The sequence below is a fragment of the Ptychodera flava genome, chromosome 2, assembly GCF_041260155.1.
Source record: "Ptychodera flava strain L36383 chromosome 2, AS_Pfla_20210202, whole genome shotgun sequence".
In the NCBI taxonomy this organism is placed as follows: domain Eukaryota; kingdom Metazoa; phylum Hemichordata; class Enteropneusta; family Ptychoderidae; genus Ptychodera; species Ptychodera flava.
This window is the reverse complement of record NC_091929.1, coordinates 43,767,045-43,787,097: the sequence shown is the minus strand read 5'-3', so window position 1 is coordinate 43,787,097 and position 20,053 is coordinate 43,767,045. Positions and strand designations below refer to the sequence as shown.

Below are 20,053 nucleotides of genomic sequence, written 5' to 3'. Positions count from 1 at the left end.
GAATGCAAATCAGTGCATTGATTTGAATAGGAACATCCGGGATGTTAGCGGGCCGGTGAACGATGTACTGACCGGTTTCCATGGTTACCCGGGCAAGTGAAGCCTTTCGATGTTTTCGACGTCAAAGTAGACGCTTAACGCTACATGTAAAATATCCATGCGCGCACTGCTATTTTGACTTTCGTTAAAATCTGTTTGACGCTGGTCGATAATGGTAAAATTGTTTGAAAATGCCCTGCTTGTAACTAAATGTCATATAGCATTAACTTTGAAGAGGCATGTAATAAAAATATTATTGCCTGAATACATGGGTTTATGTGCCCTCGCAGCAGGAGACAATTTGCCCTCCTGGCGTCGGGCAAATTGTCACCTGCTCTCGGGCACCTAAACCCATGTATTCAGGCAATAGTATTAGTTTTTGGGCCGCCTGTGTCGCTTTTCCTGTCTACTACTGAAATTCATGCAGCAGAAGGAAAATAAATCTACAGATTTGGATAGATTTAACCTCTAAGATATATCACAAAATCTTATGTTTATCAATATCGCGGCAGCCGAATGAAGAATTACTCCGCCTAACGGCGAAAGCAAATAAAACCTCGACATGTTACAAGTGTGTAGGTGTGTAATCCCGGGCCCGTGACTTGGACAATCATGCATAGAGTTTGCGCGAGGAAATTTACAAATTTGCAGGCGTACGAGCAGCAAATTTTCGTACTTTGCCGAGGAGCGCCAAATAGCAACACGTTTACCGACCCGTTGACCTAATGAGGTAATATGTGTTGAGTGTTTCGGCACGCGCAGCGACGGGGCGAAGATACCTGGCCCCGAGCAATAAACCATACTTTCTTCGCTAGTCGACTTTCATGCGACTACTGGAGTTGTAAAATTGTGAGAAAAAATGTCGCAAACAGCTTAGTTTGTTATTTCAAATACAGTAAATTCATGAATGAATAAAAATGAATGCAGGTAAAATCAATCTATATGAAATTAATGAGTGCTGTATCAGCGATACCAAAATATACTAATTTATCCAGAAATACAAAGTTTAAAAATACAGTGTAAATACATTTTGCATTGAATATTTAGGGGTGCTTAGATATAAGTTGAAAAACATTCTTTGTTGCTTTGTATGCTTTTCAAAAACTGGTGCAGAATGAATTAATAAAAGTCAAGCTGCGGAAGTTTTAATCATGATGATTCTAGCCATATTTATATGAGCTTCATCCATAACCACTGAACATTAGACACCGGATGCCAGGGAAAAATCTAATTTATTTGACTAATTTTCCTTTTAAAAAGTCATCTCAACCTTTTTCATTTTCAAACAACTACTTAAAGATCACCTTGGAAGGGAATGAGGAAAAAATTCAAAAATCCCCGATGTCTGTAAATTAAAAAAAATACTAATAATACAAAACAAATGTAAATGACTTAATCATGTCGTGGTCTCCAAGCCAATTCTGTTAAACGGTTTAACTATAAATGACTGGTTTGGGAAAGTGAAACTTTGTAGTCAACTATAGCTGTATGTATATTTAAGGCTGGATAACCATTTTGTGGTAGCCACGTGTGTAATAAAAATGATTCGCGAACCAATTTTACATTTTACAAAGAAAACTGATTTATATGCATAGTTTTCTTTCTGGATTTCGATGTTGGCGACGAATATCACCTTTTAACCAATAATGTCAAGTCACGTCAGCAATTTTGAATCTGACGCTTCTCAATCATTTTGCCATATGTCTCTTACACAAACACTGCTACTTTAAAATCGGAAACTATTTCATTCCGCCTGGTTCTGCGAAGCATCATTCAATTTGCAAACATCCAGATATCTTTAAGATGCAATTCGTGGTCGGTGTAATGCATTTTATACAATTATGAGCCCAGGTCTTAATTTAAATTCACTCTGACCCCGCATTGGGTTCCTGGCTTGCGCTTCGTCAACCAGCGACGTCACCTTTTGCAGTCTGCGTCCCTCCCACCGCCAAATACGCCTGCTATACATACAAAATTACCGATAGCAAGCTACCGGTCAGAAGGACCAGGAGCACTGTAAAACTCCAGGTCCTTTGTGAAAGTTGTCGGTCATTGGACCTCAAAATATATTAGACATAAATTAGTCTCAACGCCGTTCACATCTATATTTCATAAATGCTGGTGAATATATTGACCCGCTCTTTATTCAATAGTCTCGCTTTCCAGACCTTGTTCGCTTCGCTCTCACAATTTGAACCATGAAAGTAAAGTGCCCTGCTGGCGGTAGGGACAGACATGTCGCGGAGCGAAGCGACTGGATGCTTAGGTACATTGCGACTGCGATGGGCTATCATTAGTATGTTTCAACTTTCATCAATCGCCAACGTAGCTTGGATACAGTGTTTATATCGGTCGTTTGGGTCCCTAGCGACTTTGAGCGCCATTCCGACGACCACCGCTCCGCCGCCCTCTAACGTCCAAATTATCCATCAAAAAAAGCACCTGTGACCTCACTGTGATGTTGCGACTGTTGCACCTTGACGCGTACGGTACAGAATGGGATAAATCTATTATTAGTATGTAGAAAAGTCATTATTGTTCTAATGTAAATTTACAACAAAAATTGTTACTTCGGTTTTACCTCGCGTGCGCATGCGCGCAGCGAGGTTATGGTTTAGGCGTTTCTGTGTGTGTGTGTGTCTGTCTGTCTGTCTGTCTGTTAGCACGATATCTCAAAAACGGCTTGGCAGATTCCGATCACATTTCGCACACAATTTGTTCTTCAAATTTGCAAGAACTGATTAGTTTTTGGTGGTTGTGCTTTGCGAATTTATCAAGTTATGAGTAAAAGAAAATTTGTGGCCTGTATAAGTCTATGGGAGGCTAAATAAGTATGTTTGAGGGCGCTATACTAAAACATTTTACACAAAGTGATTTCTGAATTCAGTCACTCGGCCGCGCTGATCGCTAATCTTGAGTTTTGACTGTTGATGTCGTCGTGTCGACGTTTGACTTTAAGAATCGTGTGGGTTACTCTGGACATAGCGAACCAAAAGCTAGATTATCGAAGGTAAGCGTCATAATATTTGATCAATGCATTTTTCTCTGAGAATGAGATGTAGAGTGACACTTTTCAATCTTGTGTGTGTGTCAGCGAATTCCGGCATGGTTCCGCTGAGATCAGCATAATATTATGGCGACGTATTGACAGTCTGTGTCTTTTAAGTTGCTTTTCAAGATTGTATTAGCTACAGAACCAACAATGACAAATTTTTCATGAGATTTCCATGTTGGCATTGATGTTAAATCAGCAGCAGTAGGCTAGCTCCTGCGTACAATAGGTCTGCGTTTCCCGACGGTACGGTGGTAGGCCGACGGCTTGTACCACACTGTCCACAGGACACCACGTGGTAGAGGCCGTGTGCACAACCTGTACGCAGAGCTTCGAATACACTAGACAGAGTTCGTGTTTCCGTAAATTAGGCATTGAACTTGACAATATAGGCAATAACCAGAATCATCGACCATCGCCTGACAAGTGCACCATAGTCAGCTGTACATGAGTTGCTATTGTTATGTTTCATTTTCATTGGAATTTACTGCAGGTGGTTTTATCAATGATAATCAAAATAGCAAAATTAAAACCCAGCAGAAAATAATGCTTTCACTGCATGTAGACTATATTGCATGCTGATTTCTGATTTCATTACCACAACAATAGCTCACATAACCAGGAGAAATCTTTGATTTCAACTATAATATGTATGTATAAATCTTTGCATAAATAATGATTAATCAAAATTCGGTACACACTCCTTGCAGACCATGTGACTGATAGTACTACATTTCGAATTTCAACATCATAGATCATGTCTGATTCTGTCACATAATTCTAATGATGACATATTATGGCATTGCTGTTTGTTTATTCACCGGAGACCAGTATAAAACCAAACCAGCCAAATTTTGGCGTTACCCCCTCACCTTTGACCTCACTAAAAATGTATTTCTCTCATTCTTACCAATACAACCACACGACTTCAAACATTCAATAGTTATGAACAGAACCTCTGACTGTTCATTGCCAATGAAAGTCAGTGTCACTGTTCAATATATACATGTAGACTGTAAGGTACAGTCGTGTGAGGGCGCTCTGTTTTTTAAGCCGGGCATATGGAGCGCCCTCACACGGCTGTACTTTACATTCTATATTCATATTATAACTTTGAAACATTTTATCGTCCAACTATTCTAATTTTTGAGAAATTCGGGAACAAATTTTGTCATCTATTGACACATTTTCCTTCTTCATAAAAGCCAATACCCCAAGAAGTACTTTACAAAATGTGCACGCGAGGCCATTCAGTTCATATCTGGTTTTGCTAAGAACTCTTGACCCGTTTTCTGTGTTTGCAGCAGGTAGTTTTTAACAAGTGGTTCGCGATAAAATGTGATGTTCATGAATGTAATGCGTATGTTATCGATGAATACTGTGTGCGTGCGTTGTCAACGAAATCCCAACTTATAAAAATGCGCTCGGTCTCGGTTGCTGAATTTCCGACGGTCGATCTCACTGCATTTTGGTCTTAAAGTGAGGGAAATACTCAAATGAGACGACAAAAACACACAAGTTGATATTATACAATAGCACTAACCCCTGGATTTGGTATAATTCGCTCCATATAGCACGAGCCGATAGGAGAGTACTATATGTCGTACATTGTAAATCTCCTGTATACCAGCCTTAGCTGCGGCGGAGTTATTGCTTAAATATTCAACTTGTTGACCAGGTTACCATCGTAGAAATAAAAGCAAGCTTTTTTCTCAGAATAACATTTATGTAGCTCACAGTATTTTCTGCAGTGCAATTTATTGACATATGGAATCTAATAAAGAATGAACAGAGAGAGGTAACAAATCAGTACAAATGGAGTGTAATTACCGATCAAAGCCAAAATTCCAGAGATGATTAATCGAAAACTCGATATTGTCTTCATCTAACAACAGTTAGGTAAATAGTATTAAGGAAAATGGACACTTGTGGGAGATATGGGAGCTTGTTAACCACTTAATCAAAGGGTTTAAATTTGCTGGCTTATGAAAAATTCCCGAAGAAGAGATACAAATGCGACCTCCTCCCTGTCCTGTACGCTTGGTGGAGCCAAGCATAGTGACACGCTGAGGTTCTGACTAATCCTTGCTTTGACGACAGATAGGGCCTGGCATCGGAAGTCAGTTAAATGAAAAGATTTGATGTGTTTTTCTTAATATTTCAATCGAATATAAGTCCGTCGTATTACATTTTGATATGCAATGTGTGTGTATGAGAGAGAGAGAGAGAGAGAGAGAGAGAGAGAGAGAGAGAGAGAGAGAGAGAGAGAGAGAGAGAGAGAGAGAGAGAGAGAGAGAGAGAGAGACAGAGAGAGAGAGAGAGAGAGAGAGAGAGAGAGAGAGAGAGAGAGAGAGAGAGAGAGAGAGAGAGAGACAGAGAGAGAGAGAGAGAGAAATGTGAACGACTTGGAGGTAGAGAGACAGATGCAGAGATAGATAGGATTATTATTATTCTCTGGAAAACCAACTATTTCGTGACTACAGTTTTGCTGATATTTAACGTTTACCACAGACCGTATGATTCCCATATCGCACTGTTTTGTCAAAAGGCACTGAGGCACTATTGAAATGGCACTTATACTGAAAACTTTTGCTGATTAACGTCAAACTCTATACAGCTGCAAGACAAAGCTTTTTACGGTGCCCGTATTGGTATTCACATTTTATTCATCATTGCTATGTGTACTTTAACTTTTTGAATGAGTGTATATCAATCGAAATCGTCGGGGTCATCTGCCACGCAATGCTTCCGCACGAGAAATGACACTTAAATGAACAAACTAAACTGGCGCAATCGATATATATATATATATATATATATATATATATATATATATATATATATATATATATATATATATATATATATATATATATATATATATATATATATATATATATATATTTCATTCATAATATCGTTTAATAAGAAAAATAATGTCATCTATGTACAGCCATTGGTATTGTACTATTACCCTCTACGATCCTATCTAAAATTACATTAGTATATTTCCATATGACAGAAAAGTTTTGATAGTTTTTGTACATTTGAGTCATAAAGATTAAGTGCACGTAGTTTTGAAAACATTGTATGATAGTACCTATTTTCGGCATTCATTTTCTTTTCTAAAATTTACCCATGAATAAAAACACACAATACTTTACAAGCGTGATAATCAAATTTCATATTCTGATCAACAAACTTTTTTAAAATGTCGTTCACTTGGTATAGAAATCTACAGATATTTGTGTCTCAAGTTTTGTCAACAAGGGATCGAACTGGTCCATGAAAAGTCCAAGCCTTTTGCAACTTAGAAACATGTTTTCGCCTGAATCAGTCATATTACAAATTTAAAAAAAATTCGCAGGTTGAAATTTTCCATCTGAAGAACATTTAATTCATCCGGAAGGAAATTGTGTCTAATTTGAAAATTACACTCTACAATACCATTCTGTTGTTAACTAGTCCGAATTTAACTGTGAAGGGTTATATGGAATACAAATGTTTCCCCTTGAATATTAGAAAAGTATGAGAACATTGTGAATGAAATCAATTCGTGTTCCTGCAGCTGCAAGTATTGTCTTTCAATGATAATCATTCCAAAAATCCAATTTCTTTTATCTTTCCAATTTCCTTATAACTATAATTTGCATCGATAGATCCGTATCTCTGTCTAAGATATAATCAACAAAGACGACGTCTGAGACGATTAAGTTCTGAAAGTGCAGACTATAAAATCTATTTTCCCCAAATAATTTGATTTCTAATGTGTAAGTAGATAGGATTTGGAAGGATCGCAAATCCCCCTCCAGTCTCGTGCCATAGCTGAACGACATTTCTGAAAAAATTCTAATTTGCAATACTGGATATATGAAAATACAAAGCTATAAAATGGAAAATCGCGAGATATGGCCCAAATAGTTCCAATCTTTTAAGGTAGAATGCGCCTCGAGGACAGATTGTCGGACTCTCAAATTTCTACAGTTCTTTTTCGATCCACCGGTTGGGCATAATCAACAGTAAAGTGGCCACGGGTGTAGTAATTTCATCACACAGTGTTAAATTTCTTCAGCCCATGTTTCTAGAGTTGATTTGAGTAGCTTTATTTTTTCTCCAGTTTAAGAGGACTAATTTTGCATGATCATATTCGAAATATGAACCTATGGATTTTATGGGATCTGAGGCCAAATCAGCTCGACAAAGTTAGATCAGAGACCTTCTGATTTGGTGACATTTAGTTCTGATAAGTTCTCAAAGTGTTTTACAACTTCAAGGTAGCTACGGGTATTGGTGTTTCGTCAGATACAAAGAGTGTCGTCAGATACAAAGAGTGTCGTCAGATACAAAGAGTGTCGTATCATCGACTACTTGAGAAATTTTGATTTCAATTCTACAGGGATGTTTTCTGACTCAAACAGACACAAACCCTATACCATGGATGTGAAAATTCTGTATGCCACAATTTCAACTTCGAGAAGAAACAGAAGGGCGGAAAGAGAATATCCTTGACGGATACCTCTGTGTAAAATACGGAGAGCGTCACCCGCTACTGATAATACTACTTTCACAACGATTATAAATGGTTTCAATATATCAAACAAACTGTGGCCTGAAACCAAATTTGGCAAGTACTTCAAATGAGAGATTCCATTCTAGTGAAGTCATCGATAATAATATGCCTTTAAATTTGTCTGTTTGGGGGAAATTTCTTTACCGAAACTTGTCTGAAAACTGTCTCCAGTTGGACATAACATAAGCGAGGGAACATTTTAAATTGTTGACTCAACTGGCTTACTAAGTGTTCATAAGCTAGCGTCTGCAGTCAACACTTGGATATCGACTTGAAGATGATATCTGGAAACATGTGAGAGAAAGCTGGAGAAATTTGGTCAGTGTGTGTGTAAGAGAGAGAGAGAGAGAGAGAGAGAGAGAGAGAGAGAGAGAGAGAGAGAGAGAGAGAGAGAGAGAGAGAAGAGAGAGAGAGAGAGAGAGAGAGAGAGAGAGAGAGAGAGAGGTGTTTTTGTTAAACTTATTTTGAGTGAACCTTTAAATATTATGCGACCAGTATTTCTCCCGCCCATACGTTATTCTTCCCGCTTCCCTCAGGGTCACAGAGAGAGAGATAGATAGACAGACAGAGACAGAGACAGACAGACAGGTTGACTGACTGACAGACAGATAGACAATGTGGCGAACATCAGCAGAAATTGCAGTTTTGCATCTTGACTCGATTTTAAAAATATTGTAATTTTCATAAAGCTGAGTTATATATAGTTGGTAGTTTCGCGTAAATTATGCATGTAAGCTTAAGTGTAATTTTTTTCAGTCGCTCGTGAAATATGCAATCTGAAAATCGAGTTTTGCGCTCCGTATAGCAGAAAATCTCTTGACGATCAATTTCAATGAGTGCCAGTGTAAAGTTTTGAAAAAAATCGACTTTTTCGTCGTCATCATGCTTATGTTTGAATGGAAGTTCCATTCTTATTTTTATAGTTAGTTAGATTTTATAACCTAAAAATCAAAGAAAGCCGTTACGTAAAGACAAAAAATGAACAACAATGAAAAGCGCCAATGTCGTAAGAGATCTGTAGAACAGACCTAATATTTTGGTGGCCCAAAAATTTGTCCACCCACATGATGCTCCAAGTGCGAAGGGAGTGATACATTTTCATGTAAGCAAAGGCATGACTAATACAATATATGGATGAGTCGGAAAAAAATGTCAAATATATAAAACACGCATTCCTGAGCTGTAAATAATTTCAAGTGGGCTTGAATCCTTATTTTTAATTGTATCACTAAAAATTAGTCAATTTTGTGTTCGCGTTTTGTTCAATAAAAACAAAATAAACTACATGACTATTCTTATACAGATAATCGGCAGCTGTAAACTGACACATGAGTATCGATAGTTAAAGTTTTTTAGAATGTCGTACACTGTCATCTATATATAATTCTATCAACTTGATTTAGTCGTGCAGACGATCATAACAGTTATTGTCTGTTCCCGCCATATCATCATGTAGTTCATCATTTTTGAATCGTTCTCAACTCTTCTCGCTGCAGGCCTAAGAATGTCTACCCAGCGATAGTACAAGGCTTTCTGTTTATCGACTGTCTATGAAACATATAACTTTCCTTTACCTTCAATTTATCTGTAGCCTTTACAGTATTTCTGTCTATCTGTTTGTCGATTCTCTACTCCTGATTATCAGCGTGTTAATCTCCCTATCCATCTGACAGTGTCTGCCTGTCTTTCCGTTCGTCTATTTCTGTGACTATCTGTGTCTTGCGCCGAACTTGTACTGCGTCTTGACAGTTTATCTTTTTTTACATTATAATGAATAAATCAGAAATAACTTAGGGGGATAACGACAGCATATCTTGTAATTTGAGCTTCTACACGGAATGCTTAGTTAATCATAAAACTTTTGCTTTCCTCTTTTGCTTTTTTCGTGAACCTAAAACGCTGCGCTGCCCTGGCACTTCAGCTAGAACGGCTTTTCCATTTTCTCTCCGTCGAATAGATTTCAACCAATCGAGGCTTCAACAATGACGCAGAGGGTAAACGAATTGAACAGACCATCCGGTAAAATTTCAAAACCGCGCTAACGATGTAAAACTCATTTTGAAAGAACATATTGTCTCAAGTGTTCTTTTGATTGGAAATCACGTATAAGCACCGAGTCACTCAACTGTCGTTAGCGATCAATCGATGTAGAATACACACTCATATTACAATATTTAAGTACTTTATTTTCCTAAACGGCAATAATAGAAATAATAGTTGGTTCAACCATTTAAACGCTATGCTTAAAATGTGCCCATATGGATATAGATGGTAGGTTTTCCTAATAGGGAGCCATCATTAGAAAAAATAGTACTTGATTTTTTCTGCAAATTGTTTGCAGTAATGCTAAATCGAATGGCGACCGAAAGCAAATTATAAAGGACTTTTTGTGTGTATTCTTGCATGAATGAAACGTTTTCGAATCAGCGAATGTTAGAAGAGTGTACTTCAAGAGGAAAAAAAGCACACATATGAAGTCTCTTTTTCCAACTTTAGGCAAACATCATCATCGATGTATACATAGCTGTTTTATTGAGATGAAATGTTTGATCATAGTTTATTTGAATGGAGCATATGGCCAGGGAAAAAGAGCATCGAGTTTTACAAACTTTGTCAGATTTCCTGAAATATGACATGTATAGGTTCCACGCCCCAAATTGGTGATCATCGCACGGGGCAATGCACCTAACACTGTCACTTGTGTTGTAGGGTAAGAACTATCAATACAATTTGATCAGGTTCTTTCCTAAATAGAGAGGCACCCACCGTACTTGGAGTCTCAATAAAAGCCAGCGTCGTCTCAGGTTTTGCTGAAACACCAGAAGGAATTCGGACTGACTACTGAACGGGAAAAGGTAAGGATGATACAGTGTAATCGTTTATTTTTTCTATTTGCATGTTGTACGGTATGATCGTTCAAAACTCTGACTTCAGGTAGTACAAGCTTACCAATGGTTTTCAACTTTTTGCTTATACTTTGCTGAAGAAAATTTAAACCAGTAGTCTCTTTTGCATATTCAATGAGAGAAAGGAGGGATCAACGTGCATAGTTTAAGATTAGGGAAATGATCGACCTAAACTTGACCGATATTTGAAATTGGTTGTTAAATCCTGTGTTAGCTTAATTGGAAAAGTTAACTTATCGGTGTTCACAAAACAAAGATATCGCTATAATTTCATTTCTTACGGGCTTCGAATCCAAAAAAAAAGCGGACAAAACATGTACTGTTACAGGGAAAAATTTAACGGCTCAAAAAGCAGCTGTGTGCTTTAATGAGCTAATCTGGAAACTAGATATCTTGATGGGAATGTAGGTGACCTTGAGATGACCTCTTACTTGCTGATCATGCTGTCTATACTTTGAATAATTTTACGGGACTTTATGACTCCTCTAGCTGTAACGTTTCATTTGTTCCTTATTATTTTATATCGAAAATGGAACTTCCCATTCAACTCCAAATAGCATCATATAACAATGATACAACGTGATTGTTGACAGTTTAATTACTTTTATTAATTTAGTAAATTTGTAATTTAATTAATTTCACTTCGGACAAGAATTCATTTATAAACAATACTAAAATTGAAAAACTCTACGCACTGTGTGACTGCGAATCATAAATTTTGAGTTTCAAATGAGAAAAAGAATAAAATGTATTTCCTTTTCTGTATCACAATAAACATGGTATCAAAAGCTACAGAAATTGTCCTGCTATATTCAAGTATAAGCAAAGTAATTTTTGTCTCATAAAAGTGAGTTTCCTTGTTCTTCGCCACAGGAAACCGCTCAAGATGTAGCAGAGCCGTAAAAGTTAATTTGTCACGAGACTGAAGCGATGTGTAGAAATTTCAGTCAAAATTCGTAAAACATATTTAAAAGTATATATTCACTTTTTCTTCTGTGTACTAAGTTTGATTTCTGGTTTGCTGTGAAGAATGCTAATGATTAATGTGGTTCGCGGCTGTAACATGTTTCTCATCGCCCCTCAACGTGCACACTTATATCGATCTGAAATCAGGGGAATGATTTTACATCAGGTTGACAACTCCCAACATGTGCGAAGTGAATTGAGATTTCTCTTTGTGAGACAGTTACGATTCTGAATAAAGCAAGACAAATGTGTTGGCTTCACAAATTTCCCAACAAATACAACGCCAACGTTTATCAAACAGGGAAAGCTATGCAGACCTAGCAAGGCCGTTTGCATCGACATTCGAAACAGTGAGCATGTAATTACCAAGATATTCAACAATGCTTGCCGTATGGCATGGAGGTACTAGCTCTGTTCCTGTTTAATGATCGTAGCAAGCGACTAACCATAGAGTAAGAAGAGAACTTTTTTACCTCCACGGGCTTACGTACACGTAACAGAAAAAATAAAACCAAGGCGGTTATTACTACTCATATTTACTTAAAGTAATTTTCTGTCACGGTATCAACCGATGCGCGATGGTCAGCTATTAACCCTACGGCCGGTATGAGTCAAGAGTGCTCGGCTATGACTACGCCGTAGCCGTATTATATAAAGCCGTGCCACGCGCAGTAGAGTAGCGCGTGTGTAGATGCCGGAGTAGTGACCGAGGCCCTTCTTTTAATGTGCATGTAGTCTTTGGTCCTGGCAAAATTTGCAGCCACCTAAGTCTGTGTACGATGATTTGTGTTCGTGCACTAGGTGGCGCATTGTGGTGGAAGGTAACTTAGTGAACGAATCATGTACACAGAGGTCCACACAGCATCGTACCTATGGTGTATATGTAAAACATGATTTTTTTTTCATCGTAGAGATGGGTTGAACGCATACAAATAGCACTTAGTTAGAGTTTGTTGCAACTTTTTAGAGAACTACAAAAGGACACCTGAAGCAATTCCTCCTAGTATTAACAATTCGTCTGGGAACATTTTACTTCGACGCATCTACTATGAGGCATCATTGTGACACCATGGAATTCAGTTTTCCAGCCACGTGTGTTGCAAATTTGATTGTACTTTTATCTTTATTGAACTGATATGTCCATCACCAACTTCAACTGTTTGACGTCGATTTGATGCAGAGTCCTGTAACACGCCCGACGATTTTCCGCTATTTTCGCTTCAGAACATCCGGGGTTTTGCTATACATTAAAATATATTCAACGTTTCAATGCACATGGAGGTTTAGTTAATTTCTGAGTCGTTCGTTGTCTTGTAGCCTCTGACCTAAATCCACCACTACGTTGGAACCCACTGTCACTTAGATGGAACTTGCCATGGCGTCTCAAACGAAACTTTGTAGTAGTGTAACAGTTTTTTGTAGTTAAAATCTTATTTATAGGCAACAGGCAATCTAACTTTAACACCTGAACAGTACATAGGCCTAGGGGTAATTACAAATGCTGAGAACAGCCATTTTATCCAATCATGTACGTGTTTCGTGAAAGGTGTCAAAACATTGGGCTGATCTAACATTTGTAGATAAACATCGAGAACAGTAGTATTAGTAGATAGATGTGTTATAATCCCAACCAGGCCAGTTTCGGGGGATTGGAATGTTTGATATTCCTGCAACTGTGATATCTACAAAAATGCAACTGAATACAATATGTATTTCAAACTAATCTTTTATTAGATGTGATAAATATGTAATTAAAAAGTATAGCTTTCTTTTCAGGTAATCACAATGATTCTTTTAGCAGCTGTGATCCTGTGTGTTGGTGTGGTTACTACCGTAACGGCAGTAAGTATGCTGAGATGTGCCTCTTATACATATAGTTGATAGATAGTTAAAATGCGCGCACGACGGACAGAACACATGATTGGGAAATCGACAGAAATTCGTACACCGCAGGTCGGTAATAGAAAGCTTATGTACCAGTGATACCGTCAAATTTTCTTTTGCAATGTCAGTTTTTGAAGATACTGTGAAGAGTTTAAAATCCAAACAACCTATTACATCAATTTAAAGAAGTTCAAATCGTAATTTCGTCACTGAATTTTCACATGTGAATTTTTTTTCCGTTTCAGAAAGTAGGCCTAGGTTTGAGGGTAATACAAATAGTTTCATTTACGATGCGCGTTTTAATAATAACCGCCCTCAATTCAACGGAATTTTTTAGAGCTAGTGTCTTGAAGTTTGAACCAATGACTCTCGAAGAAGAGTTTTTATGGAGAGCACTTTTACCTGACATAACACAAGTCAAGAAACTGGACCACAACAGCTCGTACAACAAGTACATAATAGTTTTACTCGATTTCAAATATATCTCGGGCGAATCGCGTTTACCCGGACCACAAAGTTTCGAAAAAAATACGGATAGCGTTTTATAAGTGGTTGAAATCGAAATACTAGGACGTCGGAAGTTTTCATTGAAAAATTAACATAGCAATTAACTTAACAGTTGACATAAAGTTAATATAACATCCATATTTTTTGTTCCCTTTTGCCTTCAAAGAATTGCCCTGGTAAGTTTCTAATTTTCGTACATCACATTTCAAAAAAGATGCAACACAAAGGATATAAACAGATCAGTCATATATCTAAATACAGCGTATATCGTTAACTAAAGGTTCAAGTTGAACTTTATCGTGTATCTTTGTTTGATCCGAACGTTTTAGTAGGTTAATTTTCCCAAATAGTTGAACCTGTCCCTCAATTTTAACTGAAAATGTTGGGTATTCCAGTTCTTGCCATGGAAAGAGATTTTGCGTCTGAAAACTGCCACAAGAGCATACATGTATGAGTGTTGTGGGTTGTACGAAGTGTCTTTTAATTTCAGGCACATCTAGTAAAGCTATGTGGCTATAATTGGCACGACAAAGCAATGAGAGTCATCGTATTGCGATAGATTCCTCTATTTGTGCAATTTTATTTTCTATCAACTCCGCAGTGTGTAAATTGTAAGCGGGGCTTGTTATTTTGCAAGTGAACACTAGACAATCTACGGTCGCGGGAAGGGGGTACAGCCGTTTTAGGCACATACAGTAGAAGTGGGAAGCTACTGTCTGTATTTGAAGGTACCGCGGTTCCGAGTCACGCTTTTGCGCTTCACGAAAAATTTTGCTGGATTAAATATTGATTAATTCCCTTTTTTGACTCCAGCGTAGCCTTTGACTCCAAATGGAGTCTTTTAACCTATCATGATAGACAGTAAATATCAAGGTTTGACATAGGTATTTTGCCAAAAAGTAGAATTTCGATCACCCCATTCCCTCCATTCAACGGAAAACTGCATGATTGTTTTGTAGTTTGAACCAAAGACACTCGAGGGTCTATAATTTAAATTGACCATGATACACTTGTATCAGTGTCCCCACCGGCAGCTATGCCTTCCAATATTTATTTGTGATCAGTTCTGCTTCAATTTTTCATCTTTGCACTCTATTGCAGCCGCACATCTCTGTGACTGTCGACAATTCGAAATATTCTGCCAGCAGAAGAGGGACAGATCCGGCAATTTCACTTTGTTCGAGTCCGCCGCAAAGACATGCGCTGACAGGGGCGGCCGCCTGGCTCGTCTTAGCGACGAAACGACGTTCAAGGCTGTTCGCGATCTGATAACTTCGAAAGGTCTGCACGAAAAATCGTGCATCCCCTCTTACGGCTTCTGGATTGGCATAGATGACATAGGCACTGAAGGTACATACGTCTGGGCAGATGGGTTCCCATCTGGAGAAGAAGCGAGTGACTGCACGTCCTCCTCGACACCCTACCTGAACTGGGCACACTCAGACAAAAATCCAATCCCAGACAACAATACAAAGAAGGATGAAGATCATGGACAGGATTGTGTTCAAATGTGGTACGCAAATCTTTTTGTACTCATGCTTGACTGGTTGACACGACATTTTCAACTTTCGCGTCTACTATGTTCAGAACAAGTGTACCGTCCATTGAGGTTTCACACACTACACAACAAATACTTTGCGCGATCATACTTGTTTATTGTATTTGTGTTGAACATACCGTCTCCGGCAAAACCTGATGTGTTCTATGGTTGTAATCTTAAGAGCTCAGAGAACACATAAGTATTGTACTGTAAATGGGAAAGTGAATAAAAAGGGAACATCTAGACTTTAAATGCTTAAAGGTTTATATTTGGCGGCAAGAAAGGCAGCATGCGTTCTGCCCCCAGTCTCTTCACAGTTCTCTTACGATGTTTTTAAGGGCTTTTGCCATTGATACTTCCACTCATTCGTTGTTCGTCATCGAAAATTATCGTTTCGGCAATGTGCATCTTACGAACTGCGTCACACACACCGTGTGCTTCGGAGAAAAAATCTTAAGACTAATACTTTTACAATAATATGAATGTTTGGTGTTATTTTTCAGTGAATCCTGTGATGAAAATATAGCTTGCATATATTATTTTGCAGTAGAAACGGTAATTTTGGTCATAACATGAACAGAGAATATATCGATATATGTTCACGATTTGTTTCGCTAATTTAAAAACGATTGGAACTAATTTGGGATACTTGGATTGTGAAGTAATGTCAATTTCATCTACAAATGTAACCTCATCTGCTTTGCTTTTTACGTTACACACTTGTTTTTATAAGTTATTTGTAATATTGCAACATTCAACTATAGGGCACCTAAAATTTTTGAGAAATTTGAAAAAAATATGAAGATCCAATTATCCCAAATTAGTTCCAATCGTGTTTTTAGAATTTAGAAGTTTGGCCAAAACGATCGACTAAAATTCTTCATGATGGAGGTGTTTCAAGTTCTTTAAAATAACTTCAGCAAAGATGCTGTTCTGAGGCGAATAATACCTTAAGTAATAAAAACAAATGTCTTTTTGTCTTAAATTCAGGTTCAGAATGGGAAATGATGGGCAAATGGACGACGAATACTGTGATCTTAGGCCAAAAGGTTTCATTTGCGAATACAAAAGTAAGATGTATTTTTTAATACAACCATCTTTGCCAAAACATCACCCTTTCATTACAAGACTGACAAACCCAATGCTATCCTTGGTTGGCATTCTAGTTTCTGTCAATAATGGAGCATAAAAATATGTATGTATGTATGTATGTATGTATGTATGTATGTATGTATGTATGTATGTATGTATGTATGTATGTATGTATGTATGTATGTATGTATGTAGTATGTATGTATGTATGTATGTATGTATGTATGTATGTATGTATGTATGTATGTATGTATGTAGTATGTATGTATGTATGTATGTATGTATGTATGTATGTATGTATGTATGTATGTATGTAGGTAGGTAGGTAGGTAGGTAGGTAGGTAGGTAGGTAGGTAGGTAGGTAGGTAGGTAGGTAGGTAGGTAGGTAGGTAGGTAGGTAGGTAGGTAGGTAGGTAGGTAGGTAGGTAGGTAGGTAGGTAGGTAGGTAGGTAGGTAGGTAGGTAGGTAGGTATGCATTCATGCATGCATGCATGCATGCATGCATGCATGCATGTATGTATGTATGTATGTATGTATGTATGTATGTATGTATGTATGTATGTATGTATGTATGTATGTATGTATGTATGTATGTATGTATGTATGTATGTATGTATGTATGTATGTATGTATGTATGTATACATGACATATAAAAGTCTATATGGACGAATTGCTCCATGCCCTTTTTCACTTTAGTGTAAGAGTCTGTCAGCTACCGTCTGACCTTCCATATTTTCCAATGGCCAGTTCTGTCATACTTTTCCTATGCTTTAATCAATCTGTCTGTGCCAGTCTCTGTCCCAACCTTGTACGCCTGTATGTCCCCTTGCCTTCTAATCATGTCTGTCATCACGTTTCTTCATCTTGCTTGATATCTTTTCATTTGTTTCTCACCGATTTCTACCTCTCTCCCTGACAAGTATGTAGGGACAAGGCACTCATACTTCTGTACAATATGACAACGTTGGAGACACCAATTAAAATCTTTAACATGTTGAAACGATGTCATGAAGAGTGAAATAGGATCAGTATCTATTGCAGACAGTGCCACTACATTTTTTCAACTAAGTTTCAATTCTCCAGAGCCTGGACATTATGCAATATTCTAATGCTACTCCACTTTAATTCCCCTTCTATGCGTTGTATCACAATATTCAATTTCTGTCGATGTATTTTCGTTTTTCAGATTCGTGCTGCTGCAATGAATCAATGTAAAGCACTCTACCCATGATCCCTGAACTCCTTGACACTGAAACACCATGAAAAAAGCAGAAGAATTCGCTTCTTTTGGACAATAGATCGAAAAGCTGCGTTTGTGTATATATATATATATGTATCGCCATGTTTTAGAGCGGTGTTGGTAATTGATCTTGTTGTAGCTTCTCTTAGTATCGCTGCTGTTATATTAAACCAACGCAACTGCATGCAAACTCACATGAGCGTTATCTCTTCTTTAATCTTTTTAAAGCGCAAATTACACTCAGGTTCCCGCTCTTCACTTCTCTTCTCTTGTTGGTGGATAAACAGGAACCTCAAATAGCGAAATATTAAAGTAATGAGTCAGAGCAAAAACAATCGCGCAAATGTACAGAAAAACTTTTGCCGTCTATTGAAAAAAACATGAGTAAACAACCTTTACAAAGGAATAGAAAATGAAGAACTTAATAAGAGAAACAGGGTATACACATTCTTTAAAACGACACACAACACTGAAGTGGCGGCTTTATTAATGGAAAATGACCGGATATAGGCTTTAAAATACTGCAAAGAAAAACGAATATTGGTTGGTATATTTGTTGAGTTTACAGCGCAAGGGAACTGGCTTTTCATAAACGATTTATTTATAATAACTTTAAATAGTAGCTGATGAAACATGCGATGCAAACAGTTGAGAAGGGGCGCCTTTCGAGTTTAAGATCGATATACAGAATTCCATGTGCTTGAAAAAAAGGAAAGTTTGGGTCGGAGGTGGTGAAAAGAACCTAGTACTCTCTCTGTGTAATACCTCTACCACCGACAAACACTTTGTACACTTATCTCAACGCAATACCTCTGGGTAAGACAGCTAAGCTGACCCTAAGTTGAAAAAATACAAGCGTTACATTAAGTTGAAACTATGATAAGTTGGGAATATTTTTACGATTATCAGGTCAATGTTTTAAAGTTCTTTTAAGCCTTATGTCCATTCTTTATTTTCCGTTATAAGTGCCTCCGTAAAGGTTGTCAGTCTGATCCCCTGCCCCATTTCTATCGCCGGCTATTTTCGTGAGCAGCGCCGCATTCAGTTGCCATCACAAGTCCCACAAGCTCTTCCGTCTGCCTGTCTGCATTTGTCAGTCTCTCTGCCTCTCTGCCTGACCTTTTCACTCTCTGGTCGTATCAATCAATCAATCAATCAATCAAATAATGATGGAGCCCGGTATCCTGTGTATCCATAGTTCAAAGGCGCTGAACAATTATGAATATGCTTCAGTATATAAGTTAGTTTCAAGTTTCAACACGTATAGTTGTTTCCAAAAATAAAGGTGATAATTATATAAGGGGTAAATACCATCTTCCCTTCGGTATTGTCATGTTATAATCTTCAAACAGAGCTCGTGCTACAGGTTTTTTATATGACAACGATGGTGATGACGACACAGGAAGAGAAGGACACCTTTCAGAGTGTATTCTGCGACATCTCGCTCCAAAATCTTAGATACATGATGACGTCATTGTAACATGGTATCAACATAGTAGCCATTTAACTGACAGACGGTATGCACGTGAGTTTGCTCGCCTGACAACGTGGTATCCAATATGGCCCGGAAACAGACAGCCGTGACCGTTACGGATGTAGCCCTCCAGCGGCCACCATCTCTGCGCAAGCTACGAATGTAGAGGGCACTGTTGCATTCATCATGTCTTTTAACGAGCGAATAAATAGTTGTTCAAAACATACAAACATGGCAAGCAATCACAGACTTGGGGTTGCTTTGAATCTAGAGCAAGATGACCTTAGAGATATACAAGTTAATCAGGCTACAAATGAAGGGACGATAATAAGTATAACGTGTGACACGACAAATGTCCCTAAGGACCGCGTCTCCTACACCCATCCCCAGAACTGAGGTATGAACGTCACATAGAAGCATCCGCTGAGCTGGCAGATGGTAAGTCAGGTTAGCCTGCATAAATGCAACTACAGTAAGCAATAGGATCCTTTAGACGATGGCGAGTAACAATGTCCACCGCATATAAACGTCTCCGTATTTATCAAGGTTACTAGATGTAGTTTTTCCCAATAAAGTAGCTGTGGTCGACATTCAGAGACAAAACTCAACCCGAATTTAGAATTCACTGCATCTGAAAACAACACCCCATCGCAGTAATAATCAAAACAGGTAACCACACGGAACATTGGCTGATGTTGCACTGAGTAAGCAATGTCCGCACGAGCCACATTTCTGAGTTTCATTGGCAATCTGGCAAGAATGACGAAGGAGGGTGGGAGCAA

General features: G+C 38.0%; 1 protein-coding gene across 1 annotated transcript; it reads left to right on the top strand.

Moving 5' to 3' along the window:
- The first annotated feature begins 10,379 nt into the window (after positions 1–10,379).
- Positions 10,380–17,991, top strand: LOC139148630 (perlucin-like protein). The gene is made up of 4 exons (XM_070720119.1): positions 10,380–10,516; positions 13,310–15,437; positions 16,455–16,534; positions 17,744–17,991. The coding sequence occupies exons 2-4, from the start codon at positions 14,926–14,928 to the stop codon at positions 17,770–17,772; spliced, it is 621 nt and encodes a 206-aa protein (XP_070576220.1). The 5' UTR covers positions 10,380–10,516; positions 13,310–14,925; the 3' UTR covers positions 17,773–17,991.
- Positions 17,992–20,053: the final 2,062 nt, after the last annotated feature.